This window comes from Neoarius graeffei, chromosome 19 (genome assembly GCF_027579695.1).
Source record: "Neoarius graeffei isolate fNeoGra1 chromosome 19, fNeoGra1.pri, whole genome shotgun sequence".
In the NCBI taxonomy this organism is placed as follows: Eukaryota; Metazoa; Chordata; class Actinopteri; order Siluriformes; family Ariidae; genus Neoarius; species Neoarius graeffei.
In genome coordinates, this window is record NC_083587.1 from 51,296,214 (window position 1) to 51,317,855 (window position 21,642).

Sequence of the window (21,642 nt, forward strand, 5' to 3'; positions counted from 1 at the left end):
GAGATTAAGTAATTTTCATGAAGCATTATTTTGGACGGTTGTGGCTATTGACAGCGGGCGCTGCTACTCCAGTTAATACAACAATAGCTTCACTCAGTTGAGCCAATAAAATCGTTAGTTTACCCAGCACGCCACAGCACAGCAACAAGCAGAGAGGAAGAGAGTTAAGTTAAGAGACAACCGACCGAGACAACATGGCTTGCTCCAAAAGGCGGCGGAAAGTAGACAAGGAAAATCGTTGTTTTAAAGATGAATGGATGGAGAAATATATGTTCATTCTTCCGGCGAGCAGTTCAAAACCAGTGTGCCTCATATGCTCCGAAAACGTGGCATTAATTAAAAGCGGCAACGTGAAGCGCCACTACGAAACAAAGCACAGCTCTTTTGAGCAAAGTTATCCCCTGAAGTCCGAGCTGAGGGCACGCAAAATAACCCAACTGCAAGCACAGTATGACCGGTCTACCCGACTCATCTCACATACATTTACAGCCCAGCAACGTGCAAACGAATGTTCCTTAAAAGTAGCGTGGATTTTGGGGCAACATAAACACATTGGGGTGTGTTCCCTGGTCTAATCAAAGGAGCACTGCACACCTTGACTATGTTTGGATCAACTTACAGCTGTGAGTCAGCTTTTTCCACTATGAACATTGTCAAAACCAAGTACCGTTCTAGGCTCAACAATGAACATCTACATATCTGCATGAGAATGGCACTCCAACCAAGATTTAAATTACTTGCAGGTCAGCCACATGCCCGTTTTTCTCATTAAGAAGAGTAAAAGAAGAATTAAAAGAGAAAAGTTCAAAGAAAAATGTTCTGTTTGCATTTCCCCCCCAAAAAGCCACTTGTTTTCTGAAGATGTGGACTTTTTTTTTCTTGAAAAGTAGGCCCTCATTTTTTTAGGCTCGGACCTCCTAATATTTTAAAGGAACAGTCCACCGTACTTCCATAATGAAATATGTTCTTCTCTGAATTGAGACGAGCTGATCCGTACCTCTCTGAGCTTTGCGCGACCTCCCAGTCAGTCAGACGCGCTGTCACTCCTGTTAGCAATGTAGCTAGGCTCAGTATGGCCAATGGTATTTTTTGGGGCTGTAGTTAGATGCGACCAAACTCTTCCGCGTTTTTCCTGTTTATATAGGTTTATATGACCAGTGACATGAAACAAAGTTCAGTTAAAAAAATTGAAACGTGGCGATTTTCTATGCTATGGAAAGTCTGCACTATAATGACAGGCGTACTATTCCACTCTGTTTGCACTTTTTTATTTATTTTATTCTGAGGTTTCTGTTTTCTTTAATCTGAAATAAAGGCCTTGAATTTATTTTCCTGGGACTACTTTTATTTATGGTAAAAGAGATAGTTGTGCACTCAGTTCATTTCCTGCATTGGAAATGAACAATAAATATTGTTGAACCCATATGAAAATGTGGACATAGGGGAAGGCTATAAGACACAAGCTGGACTTCGGGTCGGACCTTCTACTTGGACAAAATTTAATAACTGGACCTCAATGACTTTTAATTGAAGACCCCTGCACTACACGGACATCAGGAGGTCCCCCGACGGCTGAGATCACGTCACAGCTTCATGACGGTTCAAGGCCTAGGTGTAGTACCACCAAAAACCTTCAAGATGGAGAGGTGGAAGGAGAATGACTCAAACAACGAGTCATTACCTCCCCCTGGCGAGACACTTCCTCCAGGAGCAGACCTACCGAGGAGGGACTGGATCATGCTCAACAGAGCCAGATGCAAGGTAGCTAGGACCAGTGCCAACATGCTGAGATGGGGTAAATCTACAAGTGCAGCCTGTCCCTGCGGGGAAGACCCCCAAATCATACAGCACCTTCTACATAACTGCGAACTTGGTCCGACCTGCTCAGACGGCGATCTCCGGGAGGCCAACGAGACAGCCCGTCGTTGGATCCAGAGTTGGAGTGACAAGATATGATGATGATGATGATGAGTAAACTGGCTATAGTCGAAAAACCGGGAATCAAGAGATACGGGCCATCAAAACACAAGGGCTAGGCAAAAACGGAAAAGACCATAAGGCAAAAAAGGGTCATACGCAGAGAAACAGTCGGTACAATAACGCTCAGTAGGCTTGCGAGAGGTGAAGACAGTACTGTGCAAAGGACAAGACAGACAAAGGGGTATAAATACAAACAAAAACAAAAGGGTACAGGTGATTGTGATCAGAACTCCGGTGAACCACTCCTATGAAGTGGTTCCGGATTAGTTGATGGCGTGCATGTGGTAGTAACTGGTGTGTGAGGGGGATTATGGGAAATGGAGTCCTGAGGGTTGAGGCAGACAGAGGGTGAGCCCGGAAGCGTGACACATATGTTACGCCTTTGTACCCCTGGATCCTGCAACTGATCAGAGCTTTAAATGAGCCATGTCGTATCGTTATTGGAGTAATTAAAAAAAAAAATGTAGTTCTTGCTTGGGATGATTTTTGAATTGTGATTCCCAAATTGTCTGATTCTCAGAAGTTTATTGATTAGTTTACGAAAAATGTCTTAGATGCTAAATTCTAAACAAACAGTTGCAGGGTTTATTTATTGATTTTTGGAGATTTGATTTTAATCACTATTAACAAGTTGGGGTGTAACAGCGTACACTGGTCATGATTTGATTCATGATACTGGCTTCAATTCGATTTTCAGAATATTTTAAACAAAATTAAATAAACAATTGGTACCATTTGTACTGATTTATAAACCCTTTCAAAACATTAGATCGAATAAACAAAGGTTCTGACCTTAGGGAAATGATCAACTGAAACACAATGAGCTCCTTGGCAGCACCTGAGGTGTCATTTTAACTGGAAATAGAGCTCCAAAGTCGGTTAAAATGACCTCCATGACCACCTTCTGGGGCACTGTAGATTGCAGCGGCACGGGACTGGCATCTTTTGAAAGCTACTGGAGAACTCTTTTTAACCATTATGGTCGTGAGCTATCAGGCCCAGCGCACGCTCTGTATATTTTAGTAACCAGTTATGGCTGCCATTAGTTCAAGGAGGTTCTGACTGTTGAGAATTCGCTCCGTGGATTGCATCTCTAGTGCATATGATTCACCTTTATATACACTACAGTGAGCACTGTTATGTAGGTGGAACCACGTAAAACATAAATCAAGCACATTGCAATGTAGGTCAGGGTTTTCCTTATTCCAGTACACACTTTTCTTTCTTATCTTCTAAACTTGGTTATTATTAAATTGTGGAGCTATAATTAACAATTATTCCACGAACTCGAGTCGTACATGAGCTATAAGACATGTACGACAAGATTGAGTGGAATAACTGTTTAATTTTATCCACATTCACTGGATTTTGAGAAACGGAGCATTTTTATTTTTTATGTATTTGATAAATAATAAATTTAGTACAAAACGTCCGACAAAATCATTTCCGCTTAGGCAGACTTCTCAAAAACCTATCAGTGGCTGCACGACTTGACTTTAGTGTTTTTTGTTTGGTTGGTTGGTTGGTTGGTTTGGGGGTTTTTTTGGTTTGTTTTTTGGTTTGTTTTTTTATAGGAAGTGCTGTCTTGTTGTCGTGCCAAGGTATAGAATAGCTTTAGAGATTTATTTAATTCTTCCTTGGACATTTCAGTTATATAATTTTCAAACTTCTTTGAGCTTTTGAACCAGTCTAAAAAAAAATTCACTATTTTTTAGTGCTTAAAGATGAAGAATGTAAACAAACCAGCGAAATGACAGGAACAATTTGTGAAAAATGCTACAACAACAATTCTTCAAAGATTAAAAAAAGCTGCATTCTTACCATGAAATACTTTCATTCCGTATTTTGTTGCTTTTTTTTTGTGGTTTTGTTTACGAGTAGAGTTTTTATTTCGTCCTTGGTTGGTTCAGCAAAATGCACCGCCATTTTGTTTTTCTCTACTTGCGGTATATGAGCTGATAGCCTAGTAGTAGCGTAGCCAATCAGAAAGCACGATTGCTCATATCCAGTGAATGTGGATAGAATAAATATATGTTATTTACCAGCTGGGAGGTCCGTATGGTGAAATACCGTGACCGAGGTCTTGAAAGTACTGACCGAGGTCACGGTATTTCACCATACGGACCGACCTTAAGCTGGTAAATAATTTTTTTTTTCTTTACCAAATTCTAGCAGGAAACGAGAGCGCCCGAAAGGGAAAACCGAGCCCGAGCCGCCATTTTGAATCCTCATTCACGGCTGTAACGTAAATGGCTTCCTCCTCGGTATACAAGTGCACTTCCATGGCAGGAACAAAACTACATTTTGCCGCCTATGTAGTCCCCTATTTATACAAAATTGAGTCATTCAGGATTCAGCCATGTTTTTGCTCGGCGTTAGCAACAGTTACAGGTTTTTAGCTTTTTACTGAAATGTTTTCTTTTATTTCTTCTTCCTCAGGGTAGTAAAACTCGCTTTCGCTGTGAACACTGTCGTTATCGCTATCCATGCTGTAAAATTAATGCTATTCAACTGAGAAATGCTGGCAAAAATGTATAAGATTTTTGATAATCTTATAAATAAATCTTATTAAAAAAAAAGACAAATGCTGACAAAAAATGCTACTATGTTTGTTGTTGCCGTGAACGAGTGAGTCGCAGAGGTCCGTAACTGGGGTCCGTATCATAGGATACAGACCCGCTCGCCAGCCAATCAGAGCGCAGGATTTGATGGAAACCGGACCGCGAAAAAAAAAATGTAGATTAACATTCTTTATACCACAGCACTGTTGAATCCTCAATCAAATCAGGCAGTTGATGGTGCAGGTGTGTCATGCTGATTTTTCTAAACAGGAAACCAATTAGTTGTTCATTTTAAAAGCACAGTTATTTTTTTTATCTGATTACTTGAGTAATCTACACTACATTGGATTAGATTAGTAGAATACTCGATTGCTAAAATAATTGACAGCTGCAGGCCTAATTGGATCTGATCGACATACAGAATGTTGTGTCGCCACGGTTTGAAATGGATCTTCTTCCTCTTTCGTTGTTGGTGTGTGTCCATGACCCACCTGCTTATTATGGCGCATCCACCACCGTTTTCGGCCGCCATTCTCAAATAAGTGGGTGAACTAAAAATAACTTGAGCTGAGCAGTTGCAGGTGGCAGTGAACCAAGTTGCATGCTGTGTGCGAGTACAACTGTTTGTACAAATCATGTTAGAGATATTTATTTTATGAATTCTTCATTATGGAGTCGGTATGTTCACAGCAATATATTACATAAGAGACCATTTTTCAGACAGGCTGCTGGGTTTTGCTGCAAGTGTGACACCGTACACAGAGGAACTGTGTCTGGTTTTTCAAGATGTATAAGAATTTTTCACTTTGTCTAGTAGAAGAGTCTTTCTCAGATGAAAGCACAAGGTAATTTCCTAAAAGGCACACGCTGATGTGTCCTCACGTTCTGTCATAGTAAACGGAGAATGCTTTGAGTTCATTAATGAAAAATAGGTACCCTATGGGTCCATGTGGTTACTGCTTATAAATAAAATAGTTTTCTGATACCATGTCCGTACAGTAAATGTAGCATATATACGTGTTATCAATGATCTTCGCCTCATCTCTTGCAAGCATCAGCAAGCTGTGAGCAGCATCAGGGCTTGGAGTATTTTGGTTATCAATTTTGTTTACTGTGTTTTGTTCAAAATTCAGCACTGTGAACTAGATCTGTTTTCAAAATCGTAAGAAAGCACTTGTTCATGAATTGTCTTAGAAGCATTATTTAGTACCAATGAGCACATTTTGTTTCACTAGTGTAAAGACTCTAAAATAAATAATTCCTCAAAAGGGATCAGTTATCCCCTGAAGGAGCTGATTTATTCAGGGCTCGACTTTAACTTTAAACCCACTTGCCCTGGAGGGGAAGTGGGGCTAAATTTCCACTCCCCCCCCCCCCCCCCCCCCCAATATTATCACTTGCCCCCTATTTTGCGAGTACTAATTTTTATTTTTTTTTATTTTTAGGAAAACCATAGAATAGTTGCGAGTTGCAACATAAAATGAAGATCACACATTGACTTGAAGTTTGGTTATTGATTAAGTTTATCATCAAGTTTGGTTACTTTTTAGTTGTAACAGACCATAACAATTTTGTCCAAAATAGTTTTTCCTGCCTTAAGGCCAATTTATGCTGACAATGCAGTCCTCGCAGATAGCGTCGCAGATGGCGTCTGCGTTGCCCCCCCCCCTTCGCAGACGCTCTGCGCGCACCTCCCAAAAATTGTGACCACCGCAGAAGCCTCGCAGACAGCGTCGCAGACAAGAGGGCTCTGATTGGTCCACTCTACATCCGCTGTACACGCACTTCCGCTTCCCTACTTTCCCGGTTTGTTTTGTTTTCACTACCGCCATTTTTTAAAACACGAGCGAAGATGGAGCAGCACGAAGAGCAGTTGATCGAGGAAGTGAGGAAGTACGTACATCTATACGACTCCAGTTCTAAGTCATTATAAGTAACCGGAGGATAAACATTCCACTAACCACACCCACCAACTACTCCTAGCGATTTCGTGACTTCACGCCCCCTTGCGTTGTGGCGGTGAATAACATCGCGCACGCCTATTACTCCCCGTTCAACGATAAATTACAACTGTCTGCGAAAAGCTATCTGCGAAAGCCTTGTCGCAAGAGCATGCAGAGGCCCTTAGTCGATTTATTTCCATTTCACATGCACGCAGCTGTTGTAAAGTTCAGTGTGTTTGTGTCGAACTCTCTCTCAGACTGTAGGCTCATTACTCGATAATGTAGAAATCTCATCTCATCTCATTATCTCTAGCCGCTTTATCCTTCTACAGGGTCGCAGGCGAGCTGGAGCCTATCCCAGCTGACTACGGGCGAAAGGCGGGGTACACCCTGGACAAGTCGCCAGGTCATCACAGGGCTGACACATAGACACAGACAACCATTCACACTCACATTCACACCTACGCTCAATTTAGAGTCACCAGTTAACCTAACCTGCATGTCTTTGGACTGTGGGGGAAACCGGAGCACCCGGAGGAAACCCACGCGGACACGGGGAGAACATGCAAACTCCGCACAGAAAGGCCCTCGCCGGCCCCGGGGCTCGAACCCAGGACCTTCTTGCTGTGAGGCGACAGCGCTAACCACTACACCACCGTGCCGCCAATGTAGAAATCATAAAACAGAAATCTTTATATGAAGAAAACAAGGTGCCAAGACTTTTGAACAGTACTGTGTTTAAGAATATTTATATATCTTTTGTTGTTGTTATTATATCATCCACCTCTAGGTTTAAAGAAAAAAAAGCCGTGCTGTGTCATGACAGACAGGATAATGTTTGAGTTTAAAATTATTGTTTAGTGTGTAGGTTGTGGGTGTTTTATACAGACCTGGCAACCTGTAACTGAATCAGTGCAGCTGGTCTGCTATGAAGCAGCACGTTTGTTTGTTTGTTTGTTTGTTTGTTTTTTTCCTTTTTTAAACCTAGAGGTGGATAATATTACAAAAAAAACCCGATATATAAATATTTTGCCCAGGACTGTGTTCCTCTGATAACAGAAACAAAGCTCCAGCTCTCTCTGCTCTTAATCTGTTCTGTTCTTTCAGGATTTATCGCGCATGTCGCTCCTTGTTGAGTTTTTTATGCCCGAGTTGTTTGAAACCAATCTGGGTTTTCTGTGTCGAATAAGGAAGCGGCTTCACCTGTAAGAAAATCAAACACTTTCATGAAGGCGCTAACTCGAATGCGAGCGGAAAAAAATAAAACGAGATTCTTAAGCAAACTCTTCCATCCTCATTTCCGACTTCCTGTTTTTGTAAAATACATTTTAAATACAATCGTGAATTTCTCTGGAGTTTTCAGGCTGAGCTCCTCTCCTCGTATTCTTTAATGACTCATTTCCTCATTGTTCTTGAAGCGTTTGCTTCTATTTGTTAACATTTTTCTTGATAGCGGGGAGACGGTAATGCCTTTTATCGATTTCTCTGTTTGAACAAGCAAAAACAGCGCAAAAATTAACCATATTGAAGACAGATTAAGCCTCGCTTGCATGAAAGACGGTGTCTGTCTGACTCCAGCTGTAATCATCACGTAATGCGTGACGTCATGCACAAGGGGTCTATAAACAGTACGTGTACCATACTACAACAGCGGGGGGATATAAAATAACTTGCAGAGCAGTAAATGAAACTGAGACTAAGGAAACATCCAAGACATAATGGCGGATACGTAGTGAGGGACGCTTTTAGGAACTGAAATAAAATATCAAAAAGCCTAATTTTTGTGGTGCTAGTTCGTAATATTATATGCTCATTCCAACTTGCCCAGTCGGGCATGTCGGGGACATATCGTACTTTCCCCAGGCAGTCGGGCAGTCCTTAATGTCAAGCCCTGTTTATTCCCACATGGGACTTTTGTAATCGCAAACCAAGCGGATCGCTCAAAAGATTCCAACGTTGTCTTCGCTGCTTTCTTGAGTTTTTGTTGAATGGCTGGAATTCTTGATCTAAATATCTGCCAAAAAGCTCCAAAAAACCCCCAACAACTTACAAATCCTTTCATTTGACCTTTCAGAAGGACCAAACAAAAGCTATGATAATCCATTAAAAGGTAAAATTTCTTAAAATAAACACCACTTGCTTGATATCGAATCAGTAGCCTTGGCGAACCACGAGGTGAATTTCGTTTATCTTTTTATCTGCCGATGATCTTCTGATACTATGACGTTATAACGAGGTTTCTCTTATTTCGTTTCCCGGTTCTGATTGGTTCCGAAGTTTATCAAGAAGTAGAACGGGTAATTGAACTTGATCAGGATAAGTGCTGATTGGTTACGAAGTTTCGCTGTTACACTCATTCTTACATTCTTATATTCGTTCTTGTGTGCCTTTGATAACGTGAGATCAGCTGTTCATATCGCGAGATCACGATTCGGTAACATTTATAGCAAATAGTGCATGATTTATTTTTTTAAAGTCTGACCCATGCACTATTTGCTATAGGTGGTGCTGTTACTATTTGTCCAAAGTCCAATCAAATAAATTAAAAAACAAACAAACTTTATAACGCCCAGGTCAGACGGCAGGCTGCAAGTAGTTTTTAACAACTTGCGTGTACCTGCGATAACAAAATCACAGGCAGACACAAGATTGGTCTTGCGTCGACACAGATAATGGCAGTGTTGCAGACGGTCTTTAGTAGAGGCAGGTTGATGCAAGTGGATCACAATCTGTTCGCATTTCTGCTGCGATTCGCTTCCAATCGGTGCAAATAGCAGGCTGGTGCATGAAGAGGCAGGCGGTCGTGCAACGCTTGAGCGACCAATCGCAGGTTGAAGCAGGCTGACGCAGGGGAAGACAAGTCTTTAGAGATGGCTGCGATGCATCGCAGGTCGACGCAGACTGCACCTGCAAATAGTTTACAGCAACCTGCAAGCAGTCTTATGGCCTTATATTTTTTAAAGGTTTTCTGTGCGCCGCATCAGCCTGCGTCTGCTTCCGACTGGTTGATTCAGCTTAAAAGCTCTGCGTCTTGCAATACGTCTGACCACAACGAAGGATTTGACGCAAAACGCCTGCGTCCACCTGCAGTCGGTCGCAGCATGCGTCTTTCTGCCGTCTGACCTGGGCATAAGTAAATAAATTGTATAGTTTTTTAATTGCATTATGTACGAACAACAACAACAAAAAAAATCCAAATCATAATTCATAAAGATTTGTTTTAAGATTACATCACATCTGATTATCTTTTTATTTTTTTAAGAAATGAGGCCCAAGCTATTTGACAGGTGAGCTTTAGTCTTGGAAATGTGTCTTTCCATGACAGTGGTTCTCTTAGCTAAAGGTGAAGCTCAGTCCTAATCCCTGGCCAGAAAGATTCTTTCCATGAGAGGACACTTTGTGTGAGTAAACACGAGGCTTTCAGAAGTAGAGTCTTGTGACTGAAGGAGCAGCTTTACACTTTGTTGTTACTGCTGGCTATAATTACTGCCTTGCCTTTAAGAAAGTATCAGTAGGTGAAAGCACATGTTGTGGATACTTTGGAACAATATAACCTACCTGAATTGGGAGTTAAAATTAGAGCTGGGTGATTTAAATTAATTTTATCGATTAATTCGAATTTACAGTTAAGGACAGGGCTCTACGTTAACTTTGAGACATGGGCAACCATTTGTAGAAATCTGGTTGCCCGAACTCAGAGCATGGTTGCCCAAATATTACATATTATTTATTTATTTATTTATTTATTTATTATTCAACCTTCTCGGACGCTGTCTGTATCAACAAGCATTGACACTAGCGCCCCGTGCGAGTAATGCGGTAATTAGTCATGTAGTGAAGGACATACCAATATTCAGTCCCCCCAGGATTTCGCGGGCCTTTTTTGTGATTGTTGCGGGCTAAAATGTCTGATGTTGCGGGGGTTTTTCCAAAAAATTGCGATGAAAGTTGCGGTGTTTTTTAGGTTTTTGTTGCGATTACATTGCGGGAGGAAGTGAAAGTTGCGAGAAATTGTTGCGATTTTCTCTTTTTGTGATTAAAATTGAGTGATATGTTAAATATTAAGTTATTACTGAAAAACTATTGATTAAAAAAACAAAAGACACTGAGAAATGGTCCTATAAACAACTTTACCAATATAAAAGATTACCAGGACTACAAAACTGCAGAAAAATAGGCTTTACTGATCCAAATGCACCTGTTGGTTCAAAAGTTAAAGTGCATAGAACCTCACAGCACAACATGAAGTTACCTTAAAATATAATATAAATGCCTCAGCTTTCATGTAAGAAAAAAACTATTAATACTAGTACTGTGTGCAGGCAGTCTCTCCTGAAGACTAAATTAAACAATAATTATAAACTAATAAAATAAATGGCTCAGGCTTCATAGAAGAAAAAAAACAATTTGAACAGAATCTCACAGTATGATGCTGAAGCTGCCTAAACAATGGAAAATAAAGTACCATTTTGACAAAAATGTTGGCATCCATTAATTTATTGTATTAAGTAAAAAAATTAATGTAAAGTGTGCACAGTCCTTCACTGTAAACATAACACACTCTCAGTAACAGAATTTAAGCCTATATAAACACTGACTCGCACATGCAGTGTTGCCAGATACTGCTGACGTTTTCCAGCCCAAAATATGTTCAAAACCCGCCAAAATGCACTTAAAACCGCCCAATCTGGCAACACTGCGCATATGCTGCTCCTCTTGAACGTATACACGGAAGTAAGGCGGAAGGTAGTTTGTCGATGTCACCTCAAGACGACGCCAAAGATTGGTCAAATTTGCGGGAAAGTTGCGGTGATTGGATATAATTGCAACACCGCCCTGAATTCGTGGGGATTGGTTGAATTTGCGTTGAAGTTGCAAATCGCAACATCGCGAAATCCTGGAGGGTCTGAATAGAACACTGAATATGCACTACGCAGTAATTATTAGCAATGGGAAACTGCATTGCGAGCCCGCGATGTGCAAATGTGAATTCCGCTAGTTGTTGAACATCCCGTAATGATAACATGATTCATCCCGTAATCATAACATTGTCTTTCCGAGTCAAACAATCGCAAATCGTGATGGAATTTCATCATAATATGAATGAATAAACATCGTTTTTCACGTAAGTTGACATATTTGGGTAGTTGGCCGATCGGGCAAGCATTTGTGAGAGTCTGGTTGTCCGAATCTATTGAATGGTTGCCCCGGGCAATCGGGCTACTGTTAATGTCGAGCCCTGAAGGAGGATGTGTTTTTATGAAAATCAGTTTTCTATCAGTTTTAATGTCGGCCACCGATGCTCCCTTCTGCACATGTGCAGAACTGATTGGGCAGCAGGGACGGATCGGGCACTGACACTATAGCCCTCCTCCTGTGTGCTTGCCATAGACACACACAAACATGGCAGCGATTGGGGGAAAGCCACAACTTGTGCCCAAGAAAGGAGTAACTTCCTCCGTGATCTGGAATTGGTTCGGTTTTGAGGCGTCGGACGCAGACCAAACAAGTCCTCATTGTAAGGCGTGTTTGAAAACGGTTGCTTCCAAAAAAGCAGCACGACAAATTTATTCCAACTCCTTAAAGGTGCCCTTCCACCAAAAACATTTAATACTGGCTCTTTTTGAAATACCATAGTTCAGTCCGAGTTGCATATGCATGCTGCATGTGAAAATGTAATTCTACTCCCATTCCCTGCATTAGCTTATGAAAGAAAATAATCGGAAAAACGAGCGGATCAGAAAAAGCCATACGAAGTTACGTCACTTCGAAAATTAGTATTCATGGCCTCGCCCACCTTGGCTTGCGACCACCCACGGGAAGAAAGCGCGAGGAGAGAGACATAATTCACCCCGAGGCATGGCGTGGTGCTCTGCATCAGTTTCATTTCTAACGGCGGCTCCAGCCTGACTTTGCACGCTCGTAACTCTGGCAGGGGAGGTCCCAGCCTCCCCAGACTTGGCAGCCAGCGACCCCTGCCCTCTCCCGAACGAACCAGCGCTGCCAGGACCCGTCAGCTCCCAGCCAGGGGACGTTATTCTCCCCACACCCCCCGAGGCGAGCTTCACTCCGTGCCTTGTGCCTTGATGAGAGCCGCTGCCGCAGGGAGTATTCAATTAAATAAATAAATGAATGAATGACTCCCTCCCAGTCTCTCTCTCTCTCACACACACACACACACACACACACACACACACACACACAAGCATTCTGGTTGGGGAGAGCGCTCCCTTCCTCTGCTCTCCCTCTCCTCTTATAGGGCGCAGTCACTGAGGAAGACACACAAGCACACGTTAATTCCCGTCAGGTGCAGTGATTCTGCCACTTACCTTCCCTGACTCCGCCCTCCATTCACAGACCGACGCTCGGCCACGCCCCCGCTGCCACATCTACATTGTTATTGGTCAAAACATCGATGTCGAGACCATAATAGCCAATCGAAACAGCTTTTACAAAGACACCCACATCCGCTTGTTCTGACCCACTGGAGGTAGCGTCACAGTGCTGTTAGCCAATCAGAGGTAACACGTTTACATGTCATGAATATTCATGAGTAAGAGCTGAAATCCTGTCGTTCTCCCGCCACCCACTCCTCCACCAAACTAGAACAGCCTGAAACAGGAGAACCACAGCATTTTTTTCACCAAAACCGGCTCACAGGGCATTCATTCATACTAGAGATCACCGCACAATTAATGAAAAAACGATGCAAGGGGACCTTTAAACAGAAGCATGCAGCGGAGCGGGAGAAGTGCTGCTCCCAGCGGAATGAAAACCGCCGCAGCACGAGCGCACCATCCAAAGTAAAGCAAGCAACCGTCCCTGACACATTTTCGAACTGTGTGCCTTATGATAAGAATGGGGTGCGGTGGAAGGCAATTTTAGTAGGGGGGGAAAATCAATTAAAATCGGATTTTTTGTGAAAAAATCGATTTTTTTTTTTTTTTAAGGCCATGTCGCCCAGCTCTAGTTAAAATATATATTTTTTTCCAGTAGCTTGGCTATGAAAGGGAACCATAATACACAGCCTCTGGGCTTGCTCTAGTCAAATTTTGTAGTAAAATTTCAGGCATTCTGCAAGACACCTTACTTACTAAACACACACAGAGACACACGTTCACGATCGCATTAGAGAGCAGATCTATTACTATCTCCTACTAAAATATAAGATGAATTTCTCATTTCCAGTCCTTTTGTCTTGAAGTATTACATGCCGGACAAGGTGTGAAACGTGTAGTAAATGAACGTCTATTAAAAGCGTGTCAGGGTAGAGGAGCTGCTCAGATAGAATCAGCTGATGGAGGAATGTTCTAGTGCTGCAGAGTGACTGATTCACTCTCGAGGGATTTGGTGGAGCTCGTGTCCCTGTGCCAGAGACACACATTAGGCTCTTTGTTTGCTTGTAGGGCTGCTGTGTGAAAAGGCCTGTTTTATAGCGTGCAACACAAATATATGAATACCGATGTAAAGATTTGTTCCCTTGCACTCTGTATGAATGTATTTTTTGAAAGGCATAAAGCTTAAAAAAATACAAATAAGCTTCTACACTCACCGCTCACTTGAGTAAGCACAGCTCATTCATGCAATCCTGTTAGCCAATCATGTGGCAGCAGCACAGAGTATAAAATCATGCACATATAGATCAAAAGCGTGAGTTCATGTTCACATTTGAACATCAGAATGGGGATAAAATGTGACTGTCAGTGACTTGGGCATGGTTGTTGGTGCCAGACTATCTCAGAAGCTCCTGATCTGCTGAGTTTTATCCCCCGCTGGCCAAAAGGCCCAAAGGGGGATTATGTCGTGGTGATTTCCATCCGTCCGTCCGTCCGTCCGTCCCGGGAAGGGTACTCACCTTCCGAAATCAAATCCTCTCACAGGAATTTCATGAAACTTGGCAGGATTCTTTGTGATATATCGATAGTACGCATATTGTTTTGTTCAAATCGGTCGCATTTTACCAGAGTTACAGCCCTTGATTAAAGTGCATATCATGGGTAAATTCAGGAGCAAGATCAATGTAATTCTCCTATTTTATATTAAACTTTCTTCAAATATCTGTCACATTTTGCATTTTGTGCAATTTTTTTTACCTTGCGCAATACCAGAAAAATTCAGCTGAAATCAAGCCGTTTGAGGCGAATTGGTCCGCCTCTGAAAAAACTTTGCATTTGGATTTCCCGGCAAACATTGATTTTCGTGACGTCGCCTGCGGGACGCCTCCTTCTGAATCCTACGTCAGCGCTGGTTTGTTTATGAGAAAACGACCTGGTGGTTTTCTGCAAATTTCTTCAACGTTATCGTGTAATTATTAAAATGGTTAACAGATGTATCGTAGGAGGGTGTAGCAACACCAATCTTGATGGGATTAGTACTCATCGTTTTCCAAAAGACCGGACAATGAGAGAGAAATGGGAGCGCTTGGTCTACACAGGCTGTGCACTGAAACCGTGCAAAGCTCTCGCAGCCTGCTGGCGCTTCCGCAGGTAACGTAACGAATCTGGCTCCAGACTCCCTTGGGATTTTTCCAGACGTGTTTTATTTTATTTTTTTCTGCTGTAGACAGATGACCTTGTGCAAAATTACCCTTCTGGATGAGTGTGTAAAGGGACATACTTTCATATAAAAAAAAAAAAAAAATTTGGTCCAGAATATGCACTTTAACAACCTTGTACTTTCACAATTTCATGAAGGTGTGCTCGCCTTCTGACATCAACTCTTCTCACAATTTTTGGACAAATTTCTCAAAGCTTGGCAAAAGGCCTTGTTATATGATGGTAATACGCATGTTGCGATTTAATTTCGTTTGTGAAAATTTTTACCAGAGTTTTGACCCTCGATTAAATAACTTTGACAATTTCATGAGGGTGTACGTTCTTCTGAAATCAACTCCTCTCACAATTTGTGGAGGAATTTCACCAAACTTGGCAAAAGGCTTTGTTATATGACAGTTATACAAGTATTGAAATTTCGTTTAAGTTGGGCAAATTTTCCCAGAGTTATGCCCTTGATTATTAACAAACTTGTACTTTGGCAATTTCATCAAGGTGTGATTGCTTTCTGAAATCAACTTCCCTCACAATTTTTATCCCCCGCTGGCCAAAGGGGGATTATGTCATGGTGATGTCCGTCCATCTGTCCCGGGAAGGGTACTCGCCTTCTGAAATCACCTCCTCTCACAATTTTTGGAGGAATTTCACGAGACGTGACAGGATTCTTTGTTATATGTCGGTAATACGCATATTGCAGTTTCATTCAATTCTGTCGCATTTTGCCAGAGTTATGGCCTAGTTGCCAGCGGGGGATATTGTGCTCTCGGAGCACTTTTGTTAATGTATTTATAGTCTGTAGAGTTTACACAGTGGTGCGAAAAACAAAAAAAAACATTAAGCTGTTGTACTGCTTTCTGGGTATAACGTTTTGTTGATGCGAGAGGTCAGGGAAGAACAGCAAGACTGGTTGAAAGTGATGAAGGAAAGGCTACGATAACTCAAATAACCAACTTTTACAACCATGGTGAGCAGAAAAGCATCACAAAATGCACAACACATCAAACCTAGTCAGTGTTCCGGTTAGCTTTCCAAGAGGGCAGGGTGCCAATGATTATCGCAGGCAGTTTTGTGCGAATCACTATAGACACAGACTCTATCATGCAAAATTAGCCATCCTGGGCAACTATGCAAGGTAGATTACTTTTGTAAAATAAAGTAAGCAAATCTGAAACTTCTTACGCTACGTTCACACTGCAAGGCTTAATGCTCAATTCTGATTTTTTTGTGAAATCCGATTTTTTTGTGAGGTCGTTCACATTAACAAATATATGCGACTTGTATGTGATCCTCAGTATGAACGAAAAGCGACCTAAAAGTGTTCCGCATGCGCACTGCAGGATACGACGACGTCACACGCAGTGAGCATGGCCAGTGTTTACGGAAGTAAAACCGCCCGGTTGCGGTATGACTCATCCAATCTAGCTTGAATAGCTGCATCCCCCCAAATGGAAATCAGCTCCCTAACCTCTGCGTCCTTCCATTGAGAAGATTCAGAACCTTCACAGCCCGAAGCGTCCCTCGCATTGATGTCATGCGCAGGGGCGCAGATACGTTTTTTGAACTGGGGGGGGGACAAAAAACTGGGGGGGGGGGACAAAGCTGCCAGCAAACCAACCCCAACATGCCTGTCAAACTTGTTGTTAGTAACCATAGCAACCAAGCTCGAGCTCGCAACCTGTGCAGTCTGCGCAGCTCAACCAACCGAATATCAGTCTTTGTTTTGTTTTATGTGAGTTGTTGCAACTATATGTATACACTGCTGTGCACCTCAATAAACCGAATGGTAATTAGTCTTTTGATTTTTCCGTGAGGTTTGCCTTATGCAAAGAAAGACAGCATAAACGTTTTTTCCTCCCTATAAGTAGGGGGGACCGAACGAGGTGAATTTAAATATGACTCATCCCACCCTCTATCTGCGCCCGTGATTATGCGCCATGTTGTTGTAACTTTTTTTGAGAGACCCGCCGCCTACTTCAGCGCAGAATAGTGACGTTTGTGGCTTGTTGATGACGTGTAAGTCGGATGAATGCGACCTGGCGGTTCAGACTGAAGTCGCATATGAAAAGAGCGGATAGGAATCGGAATTAGCACCACATATCCAAACGGCCTGGGTCGGATTTGAAAAAATCGGATCTGTGTTGTTCATATTGTCAATAAAAGATCGGATACAGGTCACATATGGGCGAAAAGATCGGATTTGAGTCACTTCAGCCTGCAGTGTGAACGTAGCCTTAGTTAACCAGCTTAATACAGTGCTTCATAATGTCACATCTGCGTGCATTCATGCTTGGCGCTCCTCGAACTGTCACTCACGTCCACATGCATTTGCATGACAGTCTAATATTAGTTAATACTACTAATAATAGTCATACTAATAGCGTTAATTGATCATTAAAGCTAGATGGCCTTTCGATTTCATAAAACCGGTGAAATTTAGTTCCATCTGAAATTTGGTCATTGTAATATATGTTTATTTCTGTAATATCAAAAAAAAAAAAAACCAGGCCATTCCATGGCTGGGAAGTTATTTAATTTGAAGGGATTCCCGAGCAAATAATATGACGCGCAGTCAAGCAAACAGAGGAAGTCCGTGTGCGCATGCGCAGGTTTCCCTTTTGGCATCGTCGTCTTCTTTTGGGTTTTACGGCAGCTGGCATCCACAGTGTTGCATTACTGCCAACTACAGGTTTACCTTGACCGTGCACTGACAGTTCCATCATTCTGTTGCTAAACAAACAGCTGATCACACCGAGGTGCTCGCTGAGCGCCAATATTTATTAGTTTGGTCCTGCGTTTCCTTTCCTTCGTATAGAGCATAACGTCTTTTCTTCTCGCTTTCCGTTACTGTAGTCGGTCTTCCACGTTTCATTCGCGTCCTCCATTTTCCTCTCTTGTTTGAAATTTGTATCTCTCAATTCCTTGCGTGAACGGGGAAAGCCCACCACGTGATGTATGACGTAGTATTTGTATTGCGTCATGGTGAAGCAAGAAGTAATAGTGGAGAATTTAGGGCCACATGGCCCTAAATTCATTAATTGTTCTATTAAAAATAAAATAATAATAAAATTGGAAGTCTGTGATTCGAATTGAGTAGCTTTCGGTCCACTAAACAAAAATAACTGGGTGTCGGGGAAATTCTTTTTATGACCTACACTTGAAAAATCTGAAAGGCAGTCTAGCTTTAAGATTAGTCCGGGATATTAACGTTAGCTTGGATCTCGTCTAACACGTTAATGTTCACGTTAACATTTTCTATCGCTCTAGATCTATCAGTCCTAACTTTTGATTGAATTTGTTTCATGCTTCACCGACTCATTATTGTAATAAGACAAAATGGTTCGACAGAGCATGTCTATGAGCCGGCGCCAATAGTGTGTTGTGATTGGTCAACATGGATTACCTTCTTTGTAAATCAGTAACACTCATTAGGCCACGCTTTCTTTCTGTGGCAGAACGTACGGGCCAGGTGCTGGGAAAGTTCCAGAAATGAGAAGGGCGCATATAAATTTGGGCGTGGTGCTAGTACTTGAGAACAAGGCGCACGTTCTGGAGGGCAGGGCGCGGCACCCTGGTAAAGTAAACTAGCTAGAGCACTGCCTTGAGGTGGAACAGCAGAAGACATATCTGGGATTAACTCCTCATTTGGTATGCGTTGTTTATTGTAGTGTTCTGCTGTCTTCGCTTGTAATTGAATACAAATTTGAGTTCACCTTTATTTTTCAGACTTTCATATCCATAAAATCAAAACTGTGAACGTTTCTCTAGCCCTCAGCTTATTTCCGAATCATTTTTGAAAATATCTTTTCAGTTACAGTCCTGCGTACGCCACACAAAAACGTTTACACTTTTTTTTTTTTTTTTTTAAACCAGTACTACGACCGGGGGGGGAACCAAAACATAAAACTCCATCTGCACATTTTTGCTCGCACATCAGCGATCAAAGCAGAGCAGATTCCCTGTTTTTGCTGTCTCCTAGACGCGCCAGAACCCCAGAAATAGCAGGGCTGGTGTATGACTCATAGTGCTTCAGTTGAGCCTCTCTTTTGTCACACGAACTCTACTGAGGAACCTGTTCGACACAGATTGCTCAAGCAGGGCTAACTGAACATCCCTGATACCTTTTATGAACCTACACACATCTTCCAGACACCAGGTCCTCAGAACACACACAGACCCAACTAAAAGTGGCAGGTAACGTCCCCAATTAGGAAGAAGACGCATACTTTGCAGCCAAAGCCCGCGCGTGCGTGCGCGCGCACACATACAGACACAAATTCATGGCCAGGCTTTACAAGAGGTCAGTGAATGCATGAAACAGAAACAGCAGGAGGCAGAACAAGGTGAAGACGCCTTCTCTGGCCGTCTTTGTGCCATGCTGTGCGAGAGGGAGAGAGGGAGGGGGAGCAGGAGGGAGGGAAGTAGGGAGGAAGGGAGGGAGTAAGAGCGAGAGTGGAGAGAAAAAGCATTGAGAGAGGCTCAGCTCGCAGCACTAGCTGGCTGGCAGGAGCTGCTCGAACGCCACTGACGAATGAGCTGTCTAGCCGCAAGGCTGGGAAAAGCGACAGCTTGTGACAAGCTGTGAGAGGAGGATGAACATAATGCGCACCTTGCCTCGCTTGCTTTCAGATACCGGCCAGAAGAAGACGCCTGACAAGAAGGATGGACGCCGTATGTCCTTCCAGCGACCCAAGGGGACCATCGAGTATTCCGTAAGTGAGAGCCTTATCGCTTTTTCTGTACCGTCTGTATGCATGTGCATGTGTTTTTGTCTGGTTGAGCGTCTTGTTCCGATTCACGCACTTTGCATCCTTATGTTGCTGTCGGTGTTTGTGTATACTTAATATAACATGTTTACAGCAAAGTCATCGGCACGTGCGCGCATGCTGCATTTCTCTTTGGACGCATACCGATCGGAAAGTCAGTAGTGCCGGATGTCCCGCGTCAGTTCACTGTGTGCAGGAAGATGGAGCTGGACGTAAACAACATGGATAGGATATGAATAGAGAAACAGCTGTGTGTGTGTGTGTTTGGGATATATTTTTATAGCTGTTCATAGTTTCTGTCTGTATGGATTATTGTGAAAAAGGACTCGTCTCTGTCAGTTGTTACCTCACATACCAGCAGTGTTCACAAATGACCTTCCATGCACATTAGCATTTTTTGTTGATTTGTTGTCCATGTGACGTGAAAGAGCATGATACACAGTGAGAGAGAGGGAAAGAAGGGGAGATAGGAAGGAGGGGTGATGAAGAAAAGGAGGGACAGATGACAAGGGAGAACAAGGAGAGGGACTGAGCAAGAAGGCGGCAGTAATTCGGGCTTACTCTGCCTCACATGCTCTTGAAATGACCCTCAAATTTCCAGCTGTAGGCAGACCGCCTTCTTACCCAAGCCTTGCCAGGGTCAGACACAGCCAGCCAGCACTCCTGCCGCCGATGGCCAGCGCTGTCCATCAGTGTTGTAACCAAGCCCAGCGGATTGGCACCTGACCCTGTTGATCACTGGCACCAAGCAGAACCTGAGTCGGCCATCTGTGCCACGCTGTGGGGTTGTCATGGGTTATAACTGCAGCTTGCCGTCCCGGTCCTCCAGAGCCTTTCCTGTGATGCCCAACTGCTTCGGGCATCACTCCAGCCCTCACGCCCCTCCCTTCCCCCCACCTTCTCTTCCGCCACATCCGTCTTTGTCGCCTAAGAATGAGTGACAGGGCCGATTTGTTTTCTTCAGCAGAGCATGTAGAGAGGGATTCGTCACAGGTCGAGGAGGAAAGGGGCAGTGAGGGACGCAGATACGATATGGGCTTCATCAGCGTCAACCTTTTCATATGCGTTCCTGTTCCGATGCATACAACAGGGTACGTTTTTCACTGTCTTCTGCCCTCTACTGCAACTGGCACTAATTGGGAGTCGGATGGAGGAAATGGGGGTCGAAGTCAACAAGACATTCTGATGGCGCTATCGGTGTCGATCTGCCCAGGGTCATTGCAGAGATTTCAAAGCGGCTTGAGCAACGGCATTTGCTAGTTTTCTGAAAATCTCCTGCGATTTGAGCAATTCTTGGCCAGACCTTATCTCTTCATGCCCCCCCCCCACTGCTGATAAGTTCTGAATCTCCATTTGCTGAAAAGAAAGGCATGCCTTGAGTCTTTATCGAGAAACAGTGTTTGTCAAGAAGAAAAAGGAGAACGAAGGGGAGAAAACATTGGCCATTGCAATCCGTCTGTTGAGCCACCAGGAAAACAACCAATTCATCAAGGTTCATGTATTGGCTCAGGCTTTTAAAATGGTGTTTGTACTCTGGAAAGACAGAGTTGAAACACACTGTAGGCTAGAGATATTTTTGTTGATGTTTTCCTTATTGATCTCATATTGAGAGTTCATTAATCCTGTGAACTTTTTCTATTATTTTAAGCCTAGTAACATGGACAACTCGGCTATACGTTCAGCCCTGTTGGCCAGTTCGTTGCAGGTTCTCCAGATCACCACCGATTGCTCGCTGGCATTCTGGTGCTTAAGCAAACACAGGATGATCACTCAAGCCAAACATGTTTCAGGAGAATATTCTCAGGTCTCAGCTGCCGTTTCAAATGGCCCTGAGCACTTTTTA

The 21,642-nt window shown here is 42.9% G+C and overlaps 1 protein-coding gene across 2 annotated transcripts in view; it reads left to right on the forward strand.

Moving 5' to 3' along the window:
- oxr1a (oxidation resistance 1a) overlaps positions 1-21,642 on the forward strand; it is a 142,166-nt gene that overhangs the window by 34,277 nt on the left and 86,247 nt on the right. For both annotated transcript variants that reach the window (XM_060900229.1, XM_060900228.1), the window contains exon 2: positions 19,663-19,745. In XM_060900229.1, coding sequence (XP_060756212.1) covers positions 19,663-19,745 — 83 coding nt within the window. The remainder of the gene's footprint in view (positions 1-19,662; positions 19,746-21,642) is intronic.